The sequence below is a fragment of the Orcinus orca genome, chromosome 1, assembly GCF_937001465.1.
Source record: "Orcinus orca chromosome 1, mOrcOrc1.1, whole genome shotgun sequence".
NCBI lineage: Eukaryota > Metazoa > Chordata > Mammalia > Artiodactyla > Delphinidae > Orcinus > Orcinus orca.
Window position 1 is genome coordinate 186,165,207 of NC_064559.1, and position 22,413 is coordinate 186,187,619.

The following is a 22,413-nucleotide window of genomic DNA, read 5'->3' on the forward strand; positions in this document are numbered from 1 at the left end:
TTCGCAAGTGGCTGGACCATCTTGCGTTCGCACCAGCAGTGATGAGAGTCCCTGTTGCTCCACATCGTCATCCGCATTTGGTGCTGTTCTGAATTCTAGCCATTCTAATGAGTGTACACTGGTATCTTACTGCTTTTTTTCATTTGCATTTCCTCGATGATATACGATGTGGGACGTCTTTTCACATGCTTATGTGTCATTTGCATATCTTCTTTAGTGAGGTATCTGGTAAACATTAACCCATTTTTTAATCATGTTATTTGTTTTCTTACTGTTGAGTTTTGAGAATTCTTTGTGTAGAATTGGCTCTCCATATCTGCACGTTCAGGATCCACCGATTCAACCTACCTCAGATGGAAAATATTTGAAAACAATCCACAAAGTTCCAAAGAGCAAACTTGAATTGGTCATGCACAGGCAACTATCTACATAGCATTTACATTATATTTACAACTATTTACATAGCATTAACATTGTATTAAGTATTATAAGTAATCTAAAAATTATTTAAAGCATACAGGAGGGTGTTCTTTGCAGATACCAGGCCATTCTGTATGAGGAATTTGAGCACCCTCAGATTTTGGTATCTTGTTATCTTTTGCAGAGCAGCAATGTTTCATTTTAATGAAGTCCAGCTTATCACCTGTTTTCTTCATGGATTGTACCTTTGGTATTGTATCTAATAAGTTATCACTATACCCAAGGGCATCTGAGTTTTCCCTTATGTGATCTTCTAGGAGTTTTATAGTTTTACGTTTACATTTAGGTCTGTGATCTGTTTCGAGTTAATTTTTGTGAAGGGTATAAAGTCTGTGTCTAGATTCATTTCTGCATGTGGATGTCCAGTAGTTTCAGCACCATTTGTTGAAAAGACTATCTTTGCTCCTTTGTTAAAGATCAATTGACTATATTAATATGAGTCCATTTCTGGACTTTTGATTTATTTGTCTGCTATTTCACTGATATCACACTATCTTGATTACTGTAGCTTTATAGTGAGTCTTGACATTCGGTAGTGTCAGTTCTCCAAATGTGTTCTTCTTCAGTGTTGTGCTGGCTCTTCTAGATCTTTTGCCTCTCCATAGAAACTTTAGAGTCGGTCTGTCAATATCCATGAAATACCTTGCTGGGCTTCTGACTGAGTATTTGTTTTTTTACCTCTATCCTTTATCCCCAGATCCTGCCTTCTCAGCATCCCCTTCCAGCTAGAATGATAGGGATAGGGGCTCAGGAGTGAGGCCTGGGGACTGCCGTGTAGAGTTGAGGAGGTGGGTGGGGTTTTACAGTGGCAACAGGAAGCTCCACGATAATAAACAGGATGCCCAAAATCTACCCTCCCTCACCCTTGTTCCCATTTTCTAGTGACCTCCAATGGGTGGAGCAGGCTGGATGGAAATTGAGAGGATAATTCTCTCTAATCCTCTTCCTTCCTGCAAGTCTTTCTTAGGTGTAGGACTTTGCCTGACCGGAAGCCCCTGGAAAGAAGGGGCTGAGCCCCGAGTGACCACCTGCTTCTTCTCTCCGTTCAGACTCCACTTCCTGGTCTTTGACACGGAGGAGCTCCACGACGTGTTGCGCATCTGGGATGGGCCTGTGGAGAATGGGGTTCTGCTGAAGGAGCTCAGCGGCCCGGCCCTGCCCAAGGACCTGCACAGCACCTTCAGCTTGGTCGTTCTGCAGTTCAGCACCGACTTCTTCACCAGCAAGCAGGGTTTTGCCATTCAGTTCTCAGGTCTGTGCCCACCTTCCGCCAGCCTCCATCCATCGATCCTGCCGTAACCCCCCTTCCTCCTCCCGCAAGTCCCTTCTTTCCTCCATCTCTCCACTCGGGTAAAGATATTTATTGAGCATTTGCTCTGTGCCTGGTCCATGGGTAGTGCTTGTTCCGATATCTGCGCCGAGCTTACTCTGAGGGGAGGGGAGACAGGTAGGTGAATAAACACTGACATACAAATCAATGAGTATCTGGAGGGAGAAACGTGAGCTATCATGGTCACCTTGGAGCATCAGGGAAGATGTTCCAGGAAAGGTGATGCCCACGCTCCAACCGGAAGGGTGAGTAGAAGTTACAGAAGAAAAGACAGTATTTCAGGGAGGGCATAGTCAACTGTGACGTGGATTTAGAGTTGCCGTGGAGTTGGACTTGGAGGATTTGTGGGTCCTTATTAGATGAGAAAGAGAGAAAAGGGCATCCTGGGTGCAACGAGCGTGTGAATGTGTGAGAGGCAGGATAACGGGCTCTGGAAGTGGAGGGTTGTCCACTGTGGCTGAAACGTGGAGAGTGGGGAGGGAGGCAGGGGAGGGACAGCTGACACTGGCTTGGAGCACAGTCACAGAAGAGCTGAGCTGACATGTCACACACTCTTGTTCTTAGTCTGGTGCACGTCTCAGGAAGGACCGGAAGCCAAATACGAGTCATCTAAATTCAATTAATTATGTGCTGCGGTAGCCAGCTATGGAGGAGCGTGACAGCGGGCTACCAAAAATGGGCAATGCTCAAACATCCAAGTCCCAGTACTGGCTCGTTTCTATGATTGGTCCTGCCTCTCCCTGCGATGCATCATCTCATCTCCTCTGAAGTGCCTCTTCCATCACTCATCTCCCTGCACGAGTGACTCTGCCTCGGTCTATGCTTATGTTTATTATACAGCAGCTGTCTTCATTACCATCTCCTTACTCCACTGTGTGTATGTGAGAGGGGGGTTTCCATGGTGATGCCAGAGCGAGGCTGTGTGGCACCTGGGCCAAGGCTTTGCCTCCACACTCTCACCTGGTAGGTGTGTCAGCTAAGGGTGGTTGGGTATAGCTCTAGCACCAATAAGGCTGCAATGGCATTACAGAGCCTACTTCTAGCTCTTTCCTGCCTCTGTCTTCCCCATGGAGATGAGCATTTAGCAGCATGTGTGGCACATGAGGGTCTCCAGGATCATGTTCCTGTGTACTCATGAACTTGCCCACTTAACGCTCATGCAGGCTGCCGGCCTCTCGAGGAATAGCTCCTTGTGGAGTTCATTGGGAGTCTTCTGACTGGAAATCCCCGCACCCATTCACCCATGGAGAGGGTCCCCGGGAACCAGTGAGTAACATTGAACTCACCTAAGGTTAGGGTCCCACTGCGGGGCGACAAGAGAGTCATTTTAGATAAGCATTTCCCAACATCTGTTCCCAGGAGTTCCATGGACAATTAATCGGTATTTAAAGGAAAAGGAAGTCTGTGTGGTCACGTCATGTCAGGAAGGTGCTTAGGTTGAGGCAGACCTAAAGAGGTTATCTGTCATTCGGAGCCTCCGAGAACATTTGTTCTGCTAATGCAGACGCATTAGGAAGGGGTCTGGTAGGTCACAATTCTCAAACATATTTCATCATGGATGACTTTTTTCTAGGCCCTCTCAAGAGACTAGCATTTCATGGAACAAACTTTGGAGACTGCTGGGATAAGCAATAGAAGGCTCTCCCAGCAGTAAGGAGCGTAGAACGCTGAAGAGACAGCTCAGCCCACTCGCTGCGGGAGGAGAACTGGGAAAAATTAAGCCAGACACATATTTTCTCTGTGCTCAAGCTGATGGGTATGGCTTTAAAAAAAGGAAAAAAAAAAAAAAAAAAAAGAGCCCATCATCATACCGGCAAATTCCCCCGCGGATTTGCATTATCTGACCTCCAATGTGTCCTTGCAGTTGCCATGTGGGACAGAGTCCCTGGGCGCTGTGGTGAGCCGGGCCTTCGCCCAGCAGCTTCAGCTGCTTTCTCATGCATTGCCCAACTCGTGGAAGCCCTATCGTCCTTCAGGGTTCATCTCAGATGCCACTTCTTCCCAAGCTCCCCATTCAGAACAAACTGCTGTCGCCGATAGCACCCCCAGCACTCAACTTCTATTTCTTCAGCACGTTGCCAGTTCCAGGCACCTGGCCTTGCCTGGGAGCTGGCCACCTATTTGCCAGCTCACAAGAAGCTCTTAGAGGGTAGGGGCCACCTCATGCCCATCAGACTCCTGCACAGCGTGTGTATGCAGCAGGAGCTCACTCACCGCTTACTGGACCACTGGGCACAGGAAGGCTTGAACAAATGAAAGGGTGTTTTTCTCTAACACAAGAGTTGCTTTGGGCAAGCCACCCTGAACATCACTTAGGCCTACAGACAGGGGAGTGGGCCAAACTACCTGGCCTGGTGTGCTGGTGTACCCGAGGTTTGGAAAAGGTCACCTTCCCTGTTGCTGTCATCGCTTAGCAAATACCAGCACTACTCTAGGGAAGAGAGAATGGCTCACCCCATGTTAACATTATAGTGTGTGTTTGACGGGGGATTGTACAGAAATGCCAGGGACGGTTAGTGCAGGCTTGGCTTTATTGAGTAAACATGACTGTGTAACATCTAACATCCTGTGTGTACTACGCGGATCCAGCCTCTCCCTGGAGGCTTTGCCAAGCAGCTCACATTCAGTAGCATTAAAGGGAGAAAGTGAGAACGAAGAAAGGTGAGCGGGAGCAAAGAAGGAGAGGAAGGTGTAACCACTGCCATCTATGGAGCCGACACCACCCTAAACTCTCTACAACGTTATCTCTTATAATTTTCACAAAAACCATAAAGTACAGGCATCATCATTAATCCATGTTGCAGATGTGGGCTCTGAGGCCCAGAAAGGTTTCTCATTCAAGGTCATCTAGTTAGTAAGTAGCAGAGCCTGGGTCAAAACACCTGTGTCTGATTCCCAAACCTAGGCCCTTAATCATCGCACCCCACTGCCTCCCCTATAAATAATCTTTCTGAGTGTGGTCACAACAGTGAGCTATTTTTCTCCCAGGGAATCGTTTACATGTGTACGCTGTAAAGCTAGAGATGAAAGCTAAGTCTGTTTTTAATTGGGTAGTAAGAAGATTGGTTCTTGTTTGACTTTATAAATTCAGTAAGTATCGGATGGTGCTAGTTTGTTCATTTATTTATTCACCCAAGAAATATTTACCGAACACCACTGTGTGCCAGGTACCACTCTAGGCCCTGGAGATACAGTTGAGATCAAAACAGCCAAGGTCTCTATTCCTGTAGAGATGCACAAGTAAGAGGCAAACACATGAACTAGCAAGATGATTACAGATGGTGTTATGAAGAGAACAAAACAGGATAATGTGACAAATTTGATGGAAGGGGGTTAAGGGATGAGCCCAGAAGGTGACCAAAGAGGCCTGTATGAGAAGAGGATATTGGAGCTGAAAACTAAATGACAGGATGGAGCTGGCATGGGAAGATGCATGGCAAGAGCATTCCAGGCAGAAGGGCCAGCAGGTGCAAAGGCCCCTGGGCGCAGGGATGGGGGAAGATGGAAGGGGCTAAGCTGGCTGTATCGGAAGGAGATTTTACCAGTGTGCCTGGAGCATAGTGATAGCAGATCATGGAGGGTGTTAATGATTTAAAGCTGGATCAAAGCAAAGGGTAGGTTTAAAATGTGATCTCAAAAGAGGAGAGTGTGAGAGACCATAAACCAGGGGTGGGTAAGCTTTTTCCGTGAAAGTACAGGTGGTAAATCTTTTTCTGTGAAAGTCCAGGCTTTGTGGACCACATGATCTCTGTCATAACAGCTCCACTCTGCTGTCGGAGCATGAAAGCAGCTGTAGACAATATGTAAACAAGTGAGCATGCCTGTGTTCCAATAAAACTTTATTTGTAAGAACAGGCATAGAGCCAGATTTGGCTGTGGGCCTCGGTTTGTTGCATACTGTCTTAGCCGTTACTGGGTGTAAGGTATTAGATACTCCAACTCCCGACTCGTCCATGCAATCCTAGATGGTATAATTAGTGCTGTTAGTGTATACAGTTTGCCCTGGGCTTTTCCACCGAAGTCATCCTAAAAGCAGAGGAGAGTGAATGTATATCCCCAGGAGATCTGAGGGATGTAGGAAGCCTAAAATCTCTTTGAGGCTTCCTGGTTTGCTTAAGAACTAATGTGAATCTTACATTCTACTCCATAATAAATTCATTTGTCTTAGTGTAAAAGTTATTTTTCCCAGAATTTCTGAGAAAAACTGCCAGAATTTCTGAGAAAAACAAGCCAATGAACATTATGGGTCCTGTGTCCTCCAGAACCTCCTGTCCCTGGGGCCTGCCAACCACAGTCTGTGAATGATGACACAGGCGGGGGCCGCGGAGGCAGCTGCCTCAGAATCTTTTCTCTGGAGTTCCTGTTGTACCATTTCCTTTGGTGTATTTTCTCATGCTGCATTTTGTCCATTTGTTCCCTCAGTTGTGCTTTTATTATTTATTCCTCCCTTCCATCATTCATTTGATGTTTGCTCTTAAAACATCTTCTCTGTATTATGCTGTCTGGTATTAGACTACAAACATCTCCCAAATTCCTGAGTTTTTAGAATTTTTAATACACCCCAACTATTTATACTTATTTTGAACTCTACTTTGCCACTTGCTACAAACACCAGAATTCTCTCGGGTTTCAGTCTGATGAGTTGTTGGTGGTTTGCCATACAAGGGAGAACATGACCTTCACCCGACCTTAGTAACTCCAAGCATCTTCTCAACCACTGCTCAGCATTCAGGCAGGACAACTCCCAAACTCCTTTGCAGACCTTTCTGGTTGAATATTGGAGTTTATGCTTAATTACCTTGTCACTCCCTCATACGGATCATGTTAGCTACATTTTGCAAAATTGCAAAGCTAATCTTTGTAATAAGGCTTGTATCGTTATACCAAGTTGAACTCAGTCCTACAGTCATAGCGGTGCAGTCATGCTTAACTCATAGTGTAGTATCACAGGACAGGTGGATGATGGTAATGGTGAGGGTACCAGTAGAATAAGTGATGGTCACAAGTAGTGGTGGAGGTGGTGACAGTAATGGGTGTGAGAACGGAGATGGTGGCGCTGTTGCTCCCGCTGTTACACCGGCGGGAGGTAATGGAGATTCCAGCAGTGGCCCTGGTGATGGACGTGGTGATGTCAGTGAGGGTGGTGAGCCAGGAGCCTCACTGTCTGGCAGACACTTAGGCAACCCCACTTCCTCCTCTGTTTTCTTATCCCAGTGTCCACAGCAACATCCTGCAATGACCCTGGGGTCCCCCAGAATGGGAGCCGGAGTGGCGACAGCTGGGAAGCCGGTGACTCCACGGTGTTCCAGTGTGACCCCGGCTATGCGCTGCAGGGAAGTGCAGAGATCAGCTGTGTGAAGATCGAGAACAGATTCTTCTGGCAGCCCAGCCCACCAACGTGCATCGGTACAAAGCAGCTGCAGTGTGAACCCTCCCCTCTGGCCCCACCACTTGTGTGCTCCAGACCTCCTACCCCCTTAAGTGGCAGCTGCATCTTGAGCCGGGCCAGGAGAGTCAGAAGAGCTGAAAGTTGCAGAAAACTCAAAGTCTACTCTGCTTCGCGTGTCTATGTATACACACACTCACTCGCATTCACACACCCACACTCTACACACTATGAATCCTTCACTCTCCAAAATGGTCCCAAAGATTTTTAAGCCAGGTGTGCCTGTCCCTCTTCTCCTGACCCAGACCCTATAGATTGGAAGGAGGACTGTGGATCACCTCAGGTAGCAAGGGTCTTCAGGTTCTGAAATGACTCTTCTGTTACCTGGAGCGCTAGAAGGGCACCCACAGACCTGGAGGTAAAGGAAAGACCTTTGCTCTTCCTCTTGGCAAGGAAATTATTGGTTGTCTGGATTTTGGTTCTCCAGATCTGTCCTTAGTCCTTAAATCTCCCCATTTGCCAGATGAAGCAGTGGAGGCTCTGTGATGTGTCCAAGGTCGTGTAGCTCGTAAGGGTTGGTGCCTGAGGAATCGATCCTGCTCCCCAGTTCCTTAAGGCTGGGAGGAGGAAGGAACTTGAAGGGAGAGGAGGACAGGAAAGAAAGAGAAATTGATGGAAACAAACGTTCCAGGGGCTCACGTCCACATGGCTCTTTTCCTCAGGCAAAATACTGAGTGCAGTTCTCTGCTGTATCAGCGATGGCTCTTAGAAGAGACCAGTAGTCGTGGAGTCCTTACTGAGTGCAACTGGACATTTACTTACACACCCTCACTTAACTTTCCCTGCAGCTCTCTGTAATGAGTACCGTTCCCTCATTTCACAGTAGAGGAGACTGAAGCTTAGGCGACTTTGAGGATCTTGCCTCAAATCCCAGAGCCGGGATTTGGCAGAGTCAAGAGTCACACCCACATCAGTCTGAATGCAAAGCTTTTCATTTTCCTACCTCCCACACTGATTCCCACCCCGGAGATGGACTCAGGGGACTTCCTGAGATGCACCCCAGCATTGCCCACCCCGGCGACGCCCTGCACCTCTTTGCACACAGACTCAGGGGAGGCGCTGTCCAGGCATCTGAGGACTGGCCTCTGCTGGGCATGCTCTGAGGCCTGGTGTTGACACTAAGTCCTGTCCCTTGGTGGCCATGAGGAGTCACATGGGTATGTGTGGTTGGATCTCCGTGAATGTACTGCAGACAGGAAGGCGAGACCTGGGTTTCAGAGCAATCTCAGTTCTCAACTATGTGTTGTGATACGTTGAGAGAGTATAGGATATTGAAGAAGACAGATCCAGGTTCAGTTCCTGGCTCTGCCATTTACTAGTTCAGTAGCCTTGGGGAAATTGCTTCAACTCTCTGACCCAGTAAACGGGCAGCCAGCAGAGCGGAGAGGTTAATTCAGCTTTCGTTACCCACTCTTCTGCGCTCGGCGTGGGGAAATGTTCCTCACGACTAAGTGAACACCTGCCTGTCCTCTCAAACAGTCTGGAAATCCCAGTGACAAGCCCCTAATTTCCAGCTCCCTTGGCAGTCTGCCAGGATGGTCTGGCTGGTCTTCATCCCCCTTCATTATAGGGAGGAAGCAAAGGGCGATAACAAATGTTCATGGAGTATCATCCCCATGACAGGTGCTGGGATAGACGTTGTACCTACGTATTCACAAGTGAAATCACCGTGCATAAGTTTAGAGCTTGGGTTCTGGATTCCAACTGCCTGGGTTCGAGTCCCGCTTTACCATGACAAACTGTGTAGCCTTAGGCAAATCACTTCATCTCCCTGTGCCTCATTTTCCTGCCCTGTAAAACAGGGAAGATAATAGTACCTATCTCTTGGGGTGGTTTTTGTTTTTTTTGTTTGTTTTGTTTGTTTTTCTAAATTAAAACCTGTACACTTTTTAATTTTATTTTATTTATTTATGGCTGTGTTGGGTCTTCGTTTCTGTGCGAGGGCTTTCTCTAGTTGCGGCAAGTGGGGGGCCACTCTTCATCGTGGTGCGCGGGCCTCTCACTATCACGGCCTCTCCCGTTGCGGAGCACAGGATCCAGACGCGCAGGCCCAGTGGCCATGGCTCACGGGCCTAGTTGCTCCGCGGCATGTGGGATCTTCCCGGACCAGGGCTCGAGCCCGTGTCCCCTGCATTTAGCAGGCAGACTCTCAACCACTGCGCCACCAGGGAAGCCCACATGGGGTTGTTTTGAGAATTGAATAAGATAATGCCGTAAAGCACTTAGAACCATGCCTGGTTCATAGTAAACATTGTGTGTGTTAGAGGCCATTATCGTCATTATTCTTTCTCTTTTTTTTTTTTTATTTTATAGATTAGATAACAGAGGCTCAGAGAGGTGGGATGGTCTTGCGCAGACTCACAGTTAGGAGGTAGCCGGGTCAAAATTGGAACCCAGGACTGTGTAACGTCGAAATCGTTGGTCTTTTTCACAACTCTCACCTGTCGGCACAGCCTGCCCGCTTTTTAGCCGCCTGGAATGATCACCTGTTCCCATTCCAACCTGGGCAACGTGGTTTGTAAGGTCAAGCCTGGGCCTGAGGATGGAGCCTGCCTTCTCCTTCTAACTCAGTGGGGAGCAGACCGGGCCTGACGGTGGGGCGAGGGGGCGCCAGTGCCCAGGATTGGAAAAGAGGCCTGGCTTCTGGTCCAGCTTGGTTGAGTACCCGCTGAAAGGATGGGGTGCCACTGGGATGTCACCAAGGCCTCATTTAGTCTCCTACAGCTCAGTTGTCCTGCTGGCCAGTGCCTGGGCCTAGAAGGGGAAGGGGGACTTTGTGCCTCTCTGCCAGCCCCGCCCAAGCAGCGAGACCAGTCTGTCCTGTGGGTGAAGCAGCCCAGGAGTCCAGCCAGGGCCTTGAAGACAACTGGCAGAGGGCGGTGAGGCCCACGCCGGGGTCCTGAGTGGGAAGCGGACGCCTGACTGTCCGATACTGGGGAGCCATCTGGCAGGGAGCTGGGCCAGGGCGGGGGCCACAAACCCAAACACACTGAGGGCACTTTGGGGGTTGGCAGAAGAATAACGAGAGCAGTTTTGAAACACCCAGATTCACCCCACCTGTGGCAGCTTAAGGGAAAGAACCCCTGGGCTGTAAAGGTAGGTCGTGCCTAGCAGCCCTTGCCCGAATGGAGGCATCATTGGGAAGATGCCGCGGTAGCTGGAACCGCTGCCATGACTGGGCTTCCTACTCTCACTGGCTGCGTCACTGTGTTTCTAGCCCAGACTCAGTAGGGCCACTCTGTGGACTGCGCTGTGTGGTCTTACTTTGTTAAGTCCAATGTTTTATCCTTATCAGGCAGGCCTCTAGTCTGTCCCATCCATCCAAACCATCTTGTCTAGAGAGGGTTCAGTGGAGAAGAAGTGAGTGAGATACAAGGCAGACCAGACTCGAGGGACCATCCTCGCTCCTAGAATCTCTTCACCTGGGGCCCCGCCCCTGCCAGCTTGCAGGGAGGGACAGCCCTCTCCCCTCCCACTGCTGCCAACGATTCCGAGGCAGTGCAGAAGAATGGGGAAGTGACGGACTTTGGGACCAGGAAGATGTGGGTCTGAGTCTCAGAGTGCCTCTGGGCAAGTTCCTTAACCTCTCTGAGCCTCAGTTTCCTCCTTTCTGAGTCAGGAAGAATAATCCATAGCTCAGCAAGTTGTTATGAGACAGAAATGAGATAACGGATCTAAAATGCTGTACGTGTGTCTGACATTTAATAGGTGTCCACTTGAGTGTTTCTGGTACTCAAGTTGGTACTTGAGATATATTCTCCACAGAAAAAACCCCACACTACTCAGGACGCCTCGGGCTTTGTGTTCAGCCACGTCAGGGCTTTAATGGCCTGGTCTGAAGACCTACCATTTTGTAAAGAGACCCTGCTGGGGATTGATCCAGCCCTTTAACCTCACCCCGAGTAAAAGCTACACTGAGGCAATAAAGCTCAGCCCTGGGACGAGCAAATGGCCACTCTGAAGTTCAGTCCTGGATGTACCCTTGGCTCCCACCTCCATGTCCATTCCTGTGGGCTCACCATTTGCCTAAAGTACCGCCAACCTCCATTGCTGCCCTGAGGTTTTCAGACCAAGCCATGTTTAGAGTGTCAGCCATCTTTTCCTGTTAGCGGCCCCGTACACCCCCAGCCTCTACTTTATCAGACCCTCATGCTATGGAGCAATAACCCAGCCATTTGGAGGAGAACCTGATTCAGGATCTGGGAAGTACCCCCAGAGGGCTCCGGATGAATCGCTTGCTGTATCCCTGGCCACCTCCCCACTCCCTGCCCCTGGAAAGGCCCATCATCTCAGGGGAGGGGGACCACTGTGGACTAATTGGGGTTTTGTAATATCTCCGTACAACAGAGGAACACGTGATCTCTTGGACAAAGGCCTTTGAGAAAATTGGAAGGTATCTACAGCCCTAAGAGCACTGGCAGTGTAGGAGGCCAGGCACACTTGGCAGGTACACGATTGCTTTCCGCTCCTCCTGACATTAAGTGCGCTGGGACTCGTGGTAAATACCCACAAAGCTCGCCCAGAGACAGGATGTGAGGCCCTGGAAGGAGACCGTGTATTTCATATCTAAAAGCCTAGTGATGGCTCTATATATTGACTACGTACAGTATGCCAAGTGCTTTAACAGACATCTTTAAAATCTTTACAACTACCCCCATGAAAGAGGTATTATCTGTGCAATAGAGGAAGGACACTGAGGTCCAGAGAGGTTGGGTAAATTCCCTAAGGTCACACAGCCAGGAAGTGCCAGAGCCAGGTACTTTGGTTTTGCTTTCTAATAACAGCATGGTGCAATTCCCATATCATAAAATTAACCATTGAAAAATGAACAGTTCAGTGACATTTAGTACATTGACAATGTTGTACAAGCACCTCCTCTATCCTGTTCCAAACATCTCCATCACTTGAAGGTGAAACCTCATGCCCATTGCAATCCACCCTCCCCTGGGCCCCTGGAGCCAAGTTCTAATTTAGGTGTATCAGACTCAGTCCCTCCTCTACCAATACCCACTGAAAGGTGACCAGGTGAAGGGGACAGTCTCACCCTCATCTTCCTCTCTCTTCAGCTCCCTGCGGGGGAGACCTGACGGGACCATCGGGAGTCATCCTGTCACCAAATTACCCAGAACCCTACCCGCCAGGCAAGGAGTGCGACTGGAAGGTGACCGTCTCTCCAGACTACGTCATCGCCCTGGTATTTAACATGTATGTACCTTTCCCCCCGGTGGGAGATGGAGGGTTCAGAGCAGCGAGGGGTGCAAACCCGGGTCTCTGGGTGAGTATACATAGGTCTGCTGTGAGCGGGGTTTCATCCCAGGGGGTGAAGGGTCCAGAAAAGGAGAGAAACCAGCATTTATTGAACATCTCCTGTGTGCCCAGCACTGTGCTCCATGGCTTCACACATATTATTGTCTTATTTAATCCTTAGGATAATTTATGAAGTAGCTATTATTATTTCTTTCTTTCTTCCTTTCTTTTTTTTAATCTCTGATGATGCTAAGATGCTAAGATGCAGAAAGTAGGGCACTGCTGGGTCCTTTCTCCCCTGCCCTTCTGAATTCTCCTCCTCTGCTCTCACCGGCTCCTCCCATCTGCTTCCCCAGTGTAGGAACAGCCCAGGTGTCTCTCAGCTGCTCCCGCTTCAAGCTCCGCCACCATCTCCTTGGTTTCTTTTAAAAGCAAACTCTTCAAAAGAATTGTCTCTGCTTTTCTCTCCTTCCTCGCCTGTTGTTCACTTTCACATCACTGACATCTGGTTTCTTCCTCCACGGTTCCACTGGAAACTCCTCTGAAACTCCCACGCACTCCTGGCTGCCAAACCAAATAGCACTTCCCATGCTTTATCCTTTTCATCACTCCCTCCATCCTTCCCCTGCTTCTCCCCTTGGTTTTGTGGACTTACTCCCTGCTGGCCCTCCAGCTCCTTCTGGGACTTTGTGGCTTCTTTTTCATGCCATTTGCCAGGCTCTGTCACAGATTCCTTGTCTTCTCGCCACACCTCCTTCCTGGACAAGCTCATCCTCTCCGATGCTTCACTCTCCTCTTGTAAACTGGAGACTCCCCTCTACCACCCACCCAAACTCTCTTGTGGGCTGCAGCCTCCATAGCCAGCTGTTGGATGGTCTCTGTCTGATGCCTGCAGGCTCCTCAATTACAACACATACAAAACTAAGCCTCCTGCTTCTCCCCACAGATGAGCTCTATTCTGAAACTGGGGGAGCAGCCCCGTCATCCACCTTCACTGCTCCTTCTGTTAGAGGCCGAGGCATGAGCCTCTGCTGCCTTAACCTCAGATTTTCCCTTCTTCTGCATTCCCCCGGCTGCTGGCTTGGTTGAAGCCCTTATTGTTTTCTGTCTGAATTACTGCCATAGGCTCCTAACGGGTTCCTCCCCATCTTTGCCTCCCGTGCCAATCTCGTCTTTAGCTAGCTGTCAGTGTGATGTTGACCCTGGAAGACGCTGAAATATGCGCCTCATTTTCCATTTTAACATACGGTAATATACGACTCAGCAGTAAAAAGAAACGAACTACTGACACACGCAACAACGTGGATGAATCTCAAAATCTCCCGCTGACTGATAGAAGACACACCAGAGTACTTAATGTATGATTCCACTAATATGAAATTTTAGGATCAGCAAAACGAATCGAGGTGATAAAAATCAATTCAGTGGTGTCTTCTGGGGGCGGGGATGGGAAGGGGCACCTGGGAAATTTGGGGGATGGTGGAAACCTTCTGGATCTTGATATCCATGTATCAAAACTGAGAGTGATTTACTTTAGAGCTGATTATTTCATGGTGTATAAATTATACCTCCGTTCAAAAACAGAGAAACAAATGTATCCTTTACTTCTGAATCCTATAATGGCTCCTTCTTCTCTATAAATTAAGGTTCCAAACCTTTTGCTTGTTCTGTTTTGGGATTTTTTTTTGGTCCAGTATTTTGAGTTTCATTCCAAGCCATGTGGCCCCTGCCTACCTCTCCCCTCAGTTCCCCCACCCAGTCCTAACCCCACCCCGTCTAACCCCTGGGCTTCAGACCGAACTACTCACAGTCTCCAAAATTATTTCACGCCTCGTGACTTTGCTTCTGCTTCTCCCTTCATAGCGACTTCCTTTTCCCTCCTTGTCCAATCGCTGAGGGTCTTTTAATGCCCAAGACAAACTTCGTTCCCATCCTCCCCCACAAGCCTGGTGCTGTGTTCCCACATGCCTGTACAGACTTTAGACTTTGCTGTCCTCACGTCTGTCATTTCCTTCAGATCCGTCACCGTCTTGAAGAAAGGATGCATCCCTGTATCCTGGGGCACCTTGCACAGTGCCCAGCATACTGAGGGTGCTCGGATAAAACCTGATGATTGATGGAGGGCAGGGGCAGATGGAAGGCATTTTGGAAGTGATGGAGTCATAATTTGTGACCCAAATTGGCCCACTCCCAAACCCTTCCCTGGTGCCCTTTGAAAGAGTCAATGAAGCGGCTGAGCTATGGGAGCAAGAAGACCATAGACCCAGCAATGGTGGGGTGACCCTGCAGCTGACACCAGTGTGAGAGGGTGCTGTGTAGGAGCGAGGCCAGTGCGCACCTGGCTCCACCTCCAATCCTCCCAGATCCCCATCCTGTCTCTCTGCAGCCCTACCCCTTTTGTCCTCGATATTTCATGGCCTCATCTCTCTGCCATGTCTTAGCTAAAGGGTAGAACCACCATTTTGTTCTCAGTCCTGCCAAGTGGAGTGTCTGAGTATCCTAGCCCTTGGTTGGGCTATGAACCAGTTTGCATCAGAACTCTATTCTCTGCAAACTCATTTACTTCTGTCGTTTCCATCTTTACACCCTTGATTGGCACCAATTGCCTTTGTTGGATGTACACCCAAGAGTGGCACCGCTGCATCGTAGGGCACGCATATGTTCAGGTCTAGTAGATACTGCAAAACAGTTTTCCCAAGTGGTTGAACCAATTTACACTCCCACCAGTAGGATATGAGCGTTCCAGTGGCTCCACGTTCTTGCCAGTCCTTGGTGTTTTCCATCATTTTCATGCTAACCATTCCAATAGGGCAAATTACACTCAAAAACTCTAATATTCAGTTTGCTAAGCTAAGACAGTTTGTAAAATGAGTTTTTTCCTAGACTAAGGTCAGGATTGCTGAGAAAGAGGCACACCTGTGAGAGCCAGGAGTGGGATGGGAGCAGATCCTGAGGAGAGCTGAGAACCAGCCCCAGGGTAAAGGAGTAAAGTGAGGGTCCTTCATCAGAATAGGCCCCTTCCTGCCTGGGAATGGCTCGTGGCGTGGCTCTTTCCCCTCAGGAAAGGGGGTGCAACGTGGGCAGTATAAAGACATTAGAGGCAGGTAAGAGACCTGGGTTCTGACCACTCTGTGTGTAGAGCTGGTAACTGATTTTCCCTTCTGTGCACAGTGTAGTAAATATAGACAACAATATTGTGTTATCATCATCAAACTGGCTAATAGGCTAGATCTTAATCATTCCAACCACTAAAAAGAAACGATAATTATGTGATGTGTCAGAGGTGCTAATTATTGCTACAATGGCAATCATATAACAATGGACAAATGTATCCAATCAACATGTTGTATGCCTCAAATTTACATGCCATGTCAAATATATTTCGATTTTTTTAAATATTTTAGCTTCAGCTAAAATAGGTTTTCAACTCCAGCTTTCTGGACACCGATGCTAGAATCTGGTTCCTCCGCCCGAGGCTGCCTTATCCACCTTCTCTCCCTATTGGGAGGTCACAGGGGCTTCCTCCTACCCCTCCCCCCCAGTAGGTCTTGGGTTGGGCGCTGGGGGGATGGAGGCCCTGTCCTTCGGTCGAACCCGAGGCCAGTACCGTCTTTATTTGACCTTAGTGGGATGGGGGCGGGATGTTTTTGTTCCCCAGCTTTAACTTGGAGCCTGGCTATGACTTCCTCCATATCTACGACGGACGGGACTCTCTCAGCCCCCTCATAGGAAGCTTCTACGGCTCCCAGCTCCCAGGCCGCATCGAGAGCAGCAGCAACAGCCTCTTCCTCGCCTTCCGCAGCGATGCGTCGGTGAGCAACGCCGGCTTCGTCATCGACTACACAGGTGAGGGCCCTGGGAGCAGAGGTGACGAGGGCCCTGGGAGCAGAGGTGACGAGGGCCCTGGGAGCAGAGGTGACGAGGGCCCTGGGAGCAGAGGTGACGAGGGCCCTGGGAGCAGAGAGATGACTGAGAGCAGGGCTGGCCAAACCTGGCCAGGGATGAGGAAGGTGTAGTGTGGCGAGGAGAGCATTGGACGGGATCACGGGGAGCCCGCTGCCACCTGCAGAGCCCCCGCCTCTCTGCGGCCCTCTGGGTGGCTTAGTCCCTAACACCCAGGTGCCCCAGGCCTGGGAGAAAAGGGGCCTCACGTTCTCCTTGCACCTCATTTCTGCTTCCACGTCACTACTCCCCTTCACTCCTTGTTCTATGAGGATCATGCCTAGGTCTTCTTGAGTCTCAGAACCTCAGCTCATGCCATCAGCTGACATCTTCGTTGCCACGCCCCTGCATTTGCTGAGGGTTCTGATATGAGGCTCAGTCCTCCTCTCCACCCCAAAGCATCCCACCCTCCTGGATAACTTCAGCACCCATGTGGACAGCCCATCCAGCTCCTGGGGGCACAGTGCCTGGACCTTTGTCCCAAGGCCATGCCTCGGCTATCCTCTAGCTCCTTGTCGTAGACTGGACACTTTCTGATACTTACTGATCACATTTTCTCATCCCTCCAGCTATCCCATCCTTTTATTCTCATTCTGCTTTTAGATTAATGAAGGCAAGAGGAAGAGTGTGAGGGTCGGGAGCCGAGGGTGCCGAATTTTTTCTTAAAGGGCCAGGCAGTAAATAGTTCTGGCTTGCGAGCCGCGCGGTCTGTCTCGGTTCCTCAGCACTGCCCTTGTAGCAGGAAAGCACCCAAAGGCTGAACAGAAAGCAACGGGCGTGGCTGTGTTCTAATAACAATTTGCTTACAGAAACAGGTCTTGGTCCTGCCCAGTCAAGAGCATTGACACATCAACTGGGTGCACAGCTCGCGTTTGTTGTGTGGCCTGGAGCAAGTTATTTAACGGCTCCGAAACGCCATCTCTTCATCCGTAAGATAATGGTCGAATAATTCCTACAGCACAGAAACATAATCGATGAGTCCACGCATTAAAGCCCTTGGTCTGGGCTCCGGCACCTTCCAGACATTTTGTAATGTTCACATGGTAGCAGCAGCAGGAGTATTCCAGGCTCTCGAGCGCTCCGCTTTCTTCTACTCTGCCATTCTCTCTTAGACCTTTTCTTCTTCTCTAATGAGCCCAGGCCCCGTTATCCAAATCCCAGCTCCATTGTTGGCTTGATTGGTGATCTTGGCAAATTATCTCTTGGAACCCATTTCTCCGTCTATAAAATGGTGGTAATAATAGTTACATTGCAGAAGGTATGTTATACGTATAAATGAAATGTGTGAGGATAATGCCCGATATGGACTAAAACACTCTGTAGATCCTGTTGAGATGATCGATTTTATTATTGCTACTGTAACCCAGGTTCACCCAGGCCTCATCAGCCTGTGTGTACAAATGGGGTCACAGTACCAGTTAAAATTAAAAACCTCCTGGCTCATATCCCCCACTTGCATAATGTGGGACCTCAGCAACCTTTTAAAGTGTCCCTTAATTAAATATTTGTGGCAACTCCTGGGAACATCTCACACGAGCTCACAAACAATCCCAGTCATAATGGTAGTTAACTTAGTGCCTGCCAGCTGCCAGCACTGTCCTGAGCAGTTCACATCCATCAACTCACCGAAATCCTCGTCACTCTCCATCACTTGCTGTGTGTCAGATACAGTTCTAGAAGGTGCTTGGTGTGCAAGTTAGAGAATGTTTTGCCTGTGGTCATCTTTTCTCAGGCGCTGGCCTGGGAAGTGGCTACTTTGCCATCCTCTCTTCCTCCAGACACCTGCCATTCAATAAACCTCCTGTACTCAGTCTCCACACGCTGATGTCAGAACAAACACAGTCACGAGTTGTGGGATTCTATCCGAAGGCATGACTTAGACTCAGCCTGGGAACCCCATTGCTCCTCCCACCACCGTCCCTACTGCCGTATCATCATCATCATTTTATTATTATTCATCTCTTTAATCACGCTCTCATCAGTCCCCTCAATTTTCCTGCCCCCCGATCCTTCCAATGCCTAAACCTTGCACAACTGCGTCTTTTATTCAATGCACACTCGAGTGGCTGAGCACAGCCAGAAGTCGCACAAACGTGGCACTTGGAGCCACCACAAGTGATATCCTTTAACCCCAGCCAGGCTTAGCAATGACAAGAGCCACACCTGACTCGTCCCACCTGGGTCTTCTACATCACTTTTACCCCAGATGTCACCACTTCCAGCCTCTTACAAGATGACTGCATTCATCATCCCTGGTTACAGTGGCCACTGGGCAGAAACTCCCTCAGCTTCCTCCCTGGTCACCTTGTTCCTGGCAAACTGGCTGTGGCCACCTCTCCCCCAAGTCTTCTCCATGAATCCATGTGCTACAGCTACACTTCTAGGTCCTCTTTCCCAAAGAAGCCCCTTCCACGTTCAGCTGTTGGCCCAAGACCATCTCTAGAGGGGTCCTCAGATCCAACACACAGCTCCAGAGAATAAAGCCTTCCGGGCTGCCATCTGAACCAGGCAAGCAGCTGAAGGAGGCCAATTACTGGGGAGAGGGGAGGGGGAGGCACAACCCCCCCACGCACCCTCTACCACCTTATGAGGATCTGTGGTACAAGTGCCAAATAAATGTGTCTGCTTGGGGTGGGAGGTACCTGGTGAGAACTGGAGCTGCCCTCCTTCCTTCCTTCTCAGATTACACACCTCCTAACATGGGTGATCCCTCTACTATGTCCCTAGCCTCTGGTCAGGTAGCCCATTTGATGGAGCCCAGGGACACCCTGTCTTACCCCGTGGTCTCCTTCTCCGTATCGCAGGATCCCTGGATTCCTGGAATGGGTCTACTCTGCTACTGGATCCCAGGGACTAGACGATATTCACGTTCAATATCTGTATAGGGGAAACTGCCATCACTTATCACCTGTGCGGCCTTAAACAAGTTACCTAACTTCCCTGACATCCCTTCCTTGTCTGTCAAAGAGGGACAGTGACACCATAGGAAGGGGTTGTTGTGAGGGCTGGTCAATAGGCACAGCACCTAGCAGCGTGCCGCATACCAGTAGGTAGTTGTCACATACTTTGATCCAACTTCTTCCGTTCCATTGCCTTTTTTTCCTGGGTGATGGCTACTTCATTCGTTCTGCCCTTGTTTGGAAGGGAAAACCTCTCTTCATGGGGCTAGCCCAGTAGAATGAAGTAGATTTTCTTTTCTGTTTATTGAAGTTATAAAGTATGAATATGATGTTTTGTACACACACACATATGTATATATATGGGAGTGTGGGATTTATATATATATGTATATATATATATGAGTGTGGGAAATATATGAATATTTGTGATGTGTGTGTATGTGTGTCCTGTATACTTCTCCAATCCATGGCAAAGAATTTAGACACTGTACTCCCTGCGAGTCCATAGAACACCCTGGATTGAGATGGTAGCCCATGGAGGACTTACACACTGAGGCAGGTGTGGATTCTTAGGAAAAGAAGAATTGACCTCCTCTATCTAGAAGCCATCTTCTGTCCAAACGCAGAGAGATCCAGGGCTCCACTACCGCTGAGGATCTGGGTCTCCTAGGAGCTGTGGCTTCAAGGGTTCTGCTCTGGGAGGTGTTTGAGGACCGACTTGGAGAGGTGTTGCCGGACTCAGCTGGGCTTAGCCCAGTGAAAACCACTCTCTGACCCAGGTCAACTCCTCCTTTGACCCAAGGTGAACAGACCAGGAGCCTTTCCCCATTTCCCACCAGCTTCCCAAGGGGGAAGCAGAAAGAATTTCATCCCATCTTAGTGAGGGATCATTTAGTTCATATCAAGAAACTCACTCAGACCAACTTAAGCAGAAAAAGGAGCAATTTATTATAAAAAAAAAGTGAAAAACAGAAACACTTAAACCAAGTTGAGACAAAAAGAAGACTATTATAAGAAAACAACTAACAGCCAAACTGATTTAAGCTAAAGAGCATTCTGTATTTTAACAATACAGATGATAAACACTCACTCTCACTTAACACCGAAAGGGAATAGATTTTTAGAATACAAGAGCCCAAGGACAGGAAGCATGACCTCCCAAGGGGATTACAATCAGGATGGGAAAATCGGAGGTTGAAATCACCCTCCTCCATCTCCAGGGCCACTCCGTCTCCTCCCTGCTCCTTTCTGAGTACATGCTACATTCGCCTTTCTCTGCAGGTCAATTTTCATTGCTTCTCCATTCTCCTAGGACAGCAGGGCTGCCTCACTCTTGGCTTTGAATTACTTCCCAGTTTGTAGCGCAACTCCAAATCCCAAAGGACCATCAGATTGACAGGCTTAAGTCAGGTATCCACTGAGTGGTGTCATTAGGTGGATTAGGTGGTGGATTAGGCTTTTGCATAAGGGGCAAAGGCAGATCAGGCATTTTGATTCATTTGTTCACTCAATAATATTTATTGAGCACCTACTATGTGCCAGACACTGTTATAGGGGCTAAGAACAGAGCAGGGAACAAAACAAATTCCCAGCCTCCATGGAGTTCACATCCTAGATCGACAGGCATTTCTACTACAAATGGGATGTTGGAAGCCCACCTGATTACAAGGCAAAGATGGGTGGGTGGGGTGGATTTGTAGATGTCTCTGTTCCATTGCTCCTGGAAGGTGGCTGTGCTGTGTTAGTCATCTCTGGGCAGGCCTTCTAAGAGATGATTCTGAATGCAGTCATGTCAACTGTGGATTTCTATTACACCATGCTCTGGCACACTTCTCATCTGAATGCAGCCTCCTGGGTAGTTTTACCCTCTGCTAGAAGGATGCAGAGGAAAGGAGGAGGATCCTGTCTTTTGAACACAGTTATTAAAAATGAGTCCCAGGGAAGTTTAGTGTCTTTTTTCAGGCCAGAGAAACCAATAGGATGGGTGGGAGGGACCTTTATTCTTACCTTGCAGCAGGTGTGGTAGCCTCCTCTTGGGGAGGGAGGGGCAGGCTAGGACATCCATACACGTGTCTGGTAACCATTCATTCATTCAACAAATGCTTATTAAGCTCCTACTTCATGCCATGCCCTGTGCTGGATTCAGAGGACACAGAGGTGAACAAAAGTGTCAGGGTCCCCACCCGAGGGGAATGTAAAGGTGAGTGAGGGAAACAGTAAATAAGGAGACGAACAAGAAGCGAGAAGCATAAGTTAGGAAAGAGCAAACTATCCTAAGAAAGAGAAATGGGGAGCCCACTTCAGAATGGCGAAGGCCTCGCCAAGCAGGTAACACGTGAACAGAGACCTAAAGCTTGAGAAGAAGCCCCCTGTGTAAGGGCAAGAGTGGGGAGGGTTTCAGACAGAGGGATGAAGAGTTAAAGCAAGTGTCAGAGAATCTGAAATAACTCAGGAGAGCCAAGATGAGTCAATTTTTACTGAAAGGTACTAAAAGGTACCTATTTTCTCTTTCAAGCCCTTGGAAGTAACACTGTAGGCCGAGGAATTACCACCGGCTTTCCACATCTGCTCCTGCCATGACTACTCCCACCACCCAGCCCTCCCATGGTCTGTCTTTCTAAATTCAAGATCTCTTCATTTATGCTTATTTCAAAGCAACACATGTTTGTTGGAAAAATTCAAATAATACAGAAGCATATAAACTGTGCTCTAAAAACTTAACATCTCCCAATACTACCATCCCCTGAAGTACCAGTGTTAATGGTTTGTTACCTCATTCCAGATGTTTTATATACATATAAATAACGTACATTCTATACCAGAGGTTGGCAAACTTTTTCTGTGAAGGACCAGAGAGTAAATATTTTTAGCTTAGCAGACCAGATGGTCTGTGTTGCTATCAGTTCTGCTGTTGTAATGCTAAAGCAGACATAGACGATATGTTAAACAAACGGGTATGGTTGTGTTCCAGTAACACTTTATTTACAAAAACAGGCAGCGAGTCAGTGGACAGTAGTTTGCAGATCCCTGTTCTATATGAATGGGGATCATACCATATATACTAATCT

General features: G+C 48.6%; 1 protein-coding gene across 3 annotated transcripts in view; it reads left to right on the forward strand.

Moving 5' to 3' along the window:
- Positions 1 to 22,413, forward strand: part of CSMD2 (CUB and Sushi multiple domains 2) — a 672,138-nt gene that overhangs the window by 503,962 nt on the left and 145,763 nt on the right. For all 3 annotated transcript variants that reach the window (XM_049694749.1, XM_049694771.1, XM_049694802.1), the window contains 4 exons: positions 1,530 to 1,732; positions 7,025 to 7,216; positions 12,323 to 12,461; positions 16,162 to 16,349. In XM_049694749.1, the coding sequence (XP_049550706.1) occupies positions 1,530 to 1,732; positions 7,025 to 7,216; positions 12,323 to 12,461; positions 16,162 to 16,349 (722 nt within the window). The remainder of the gene's footprint in view (positions 1 to 1,529; positions 1,733 to 7,024; positions 7,217 to 12,322; positions 12,462 to 16,161; positions 16,350 to 22,413) is intronic.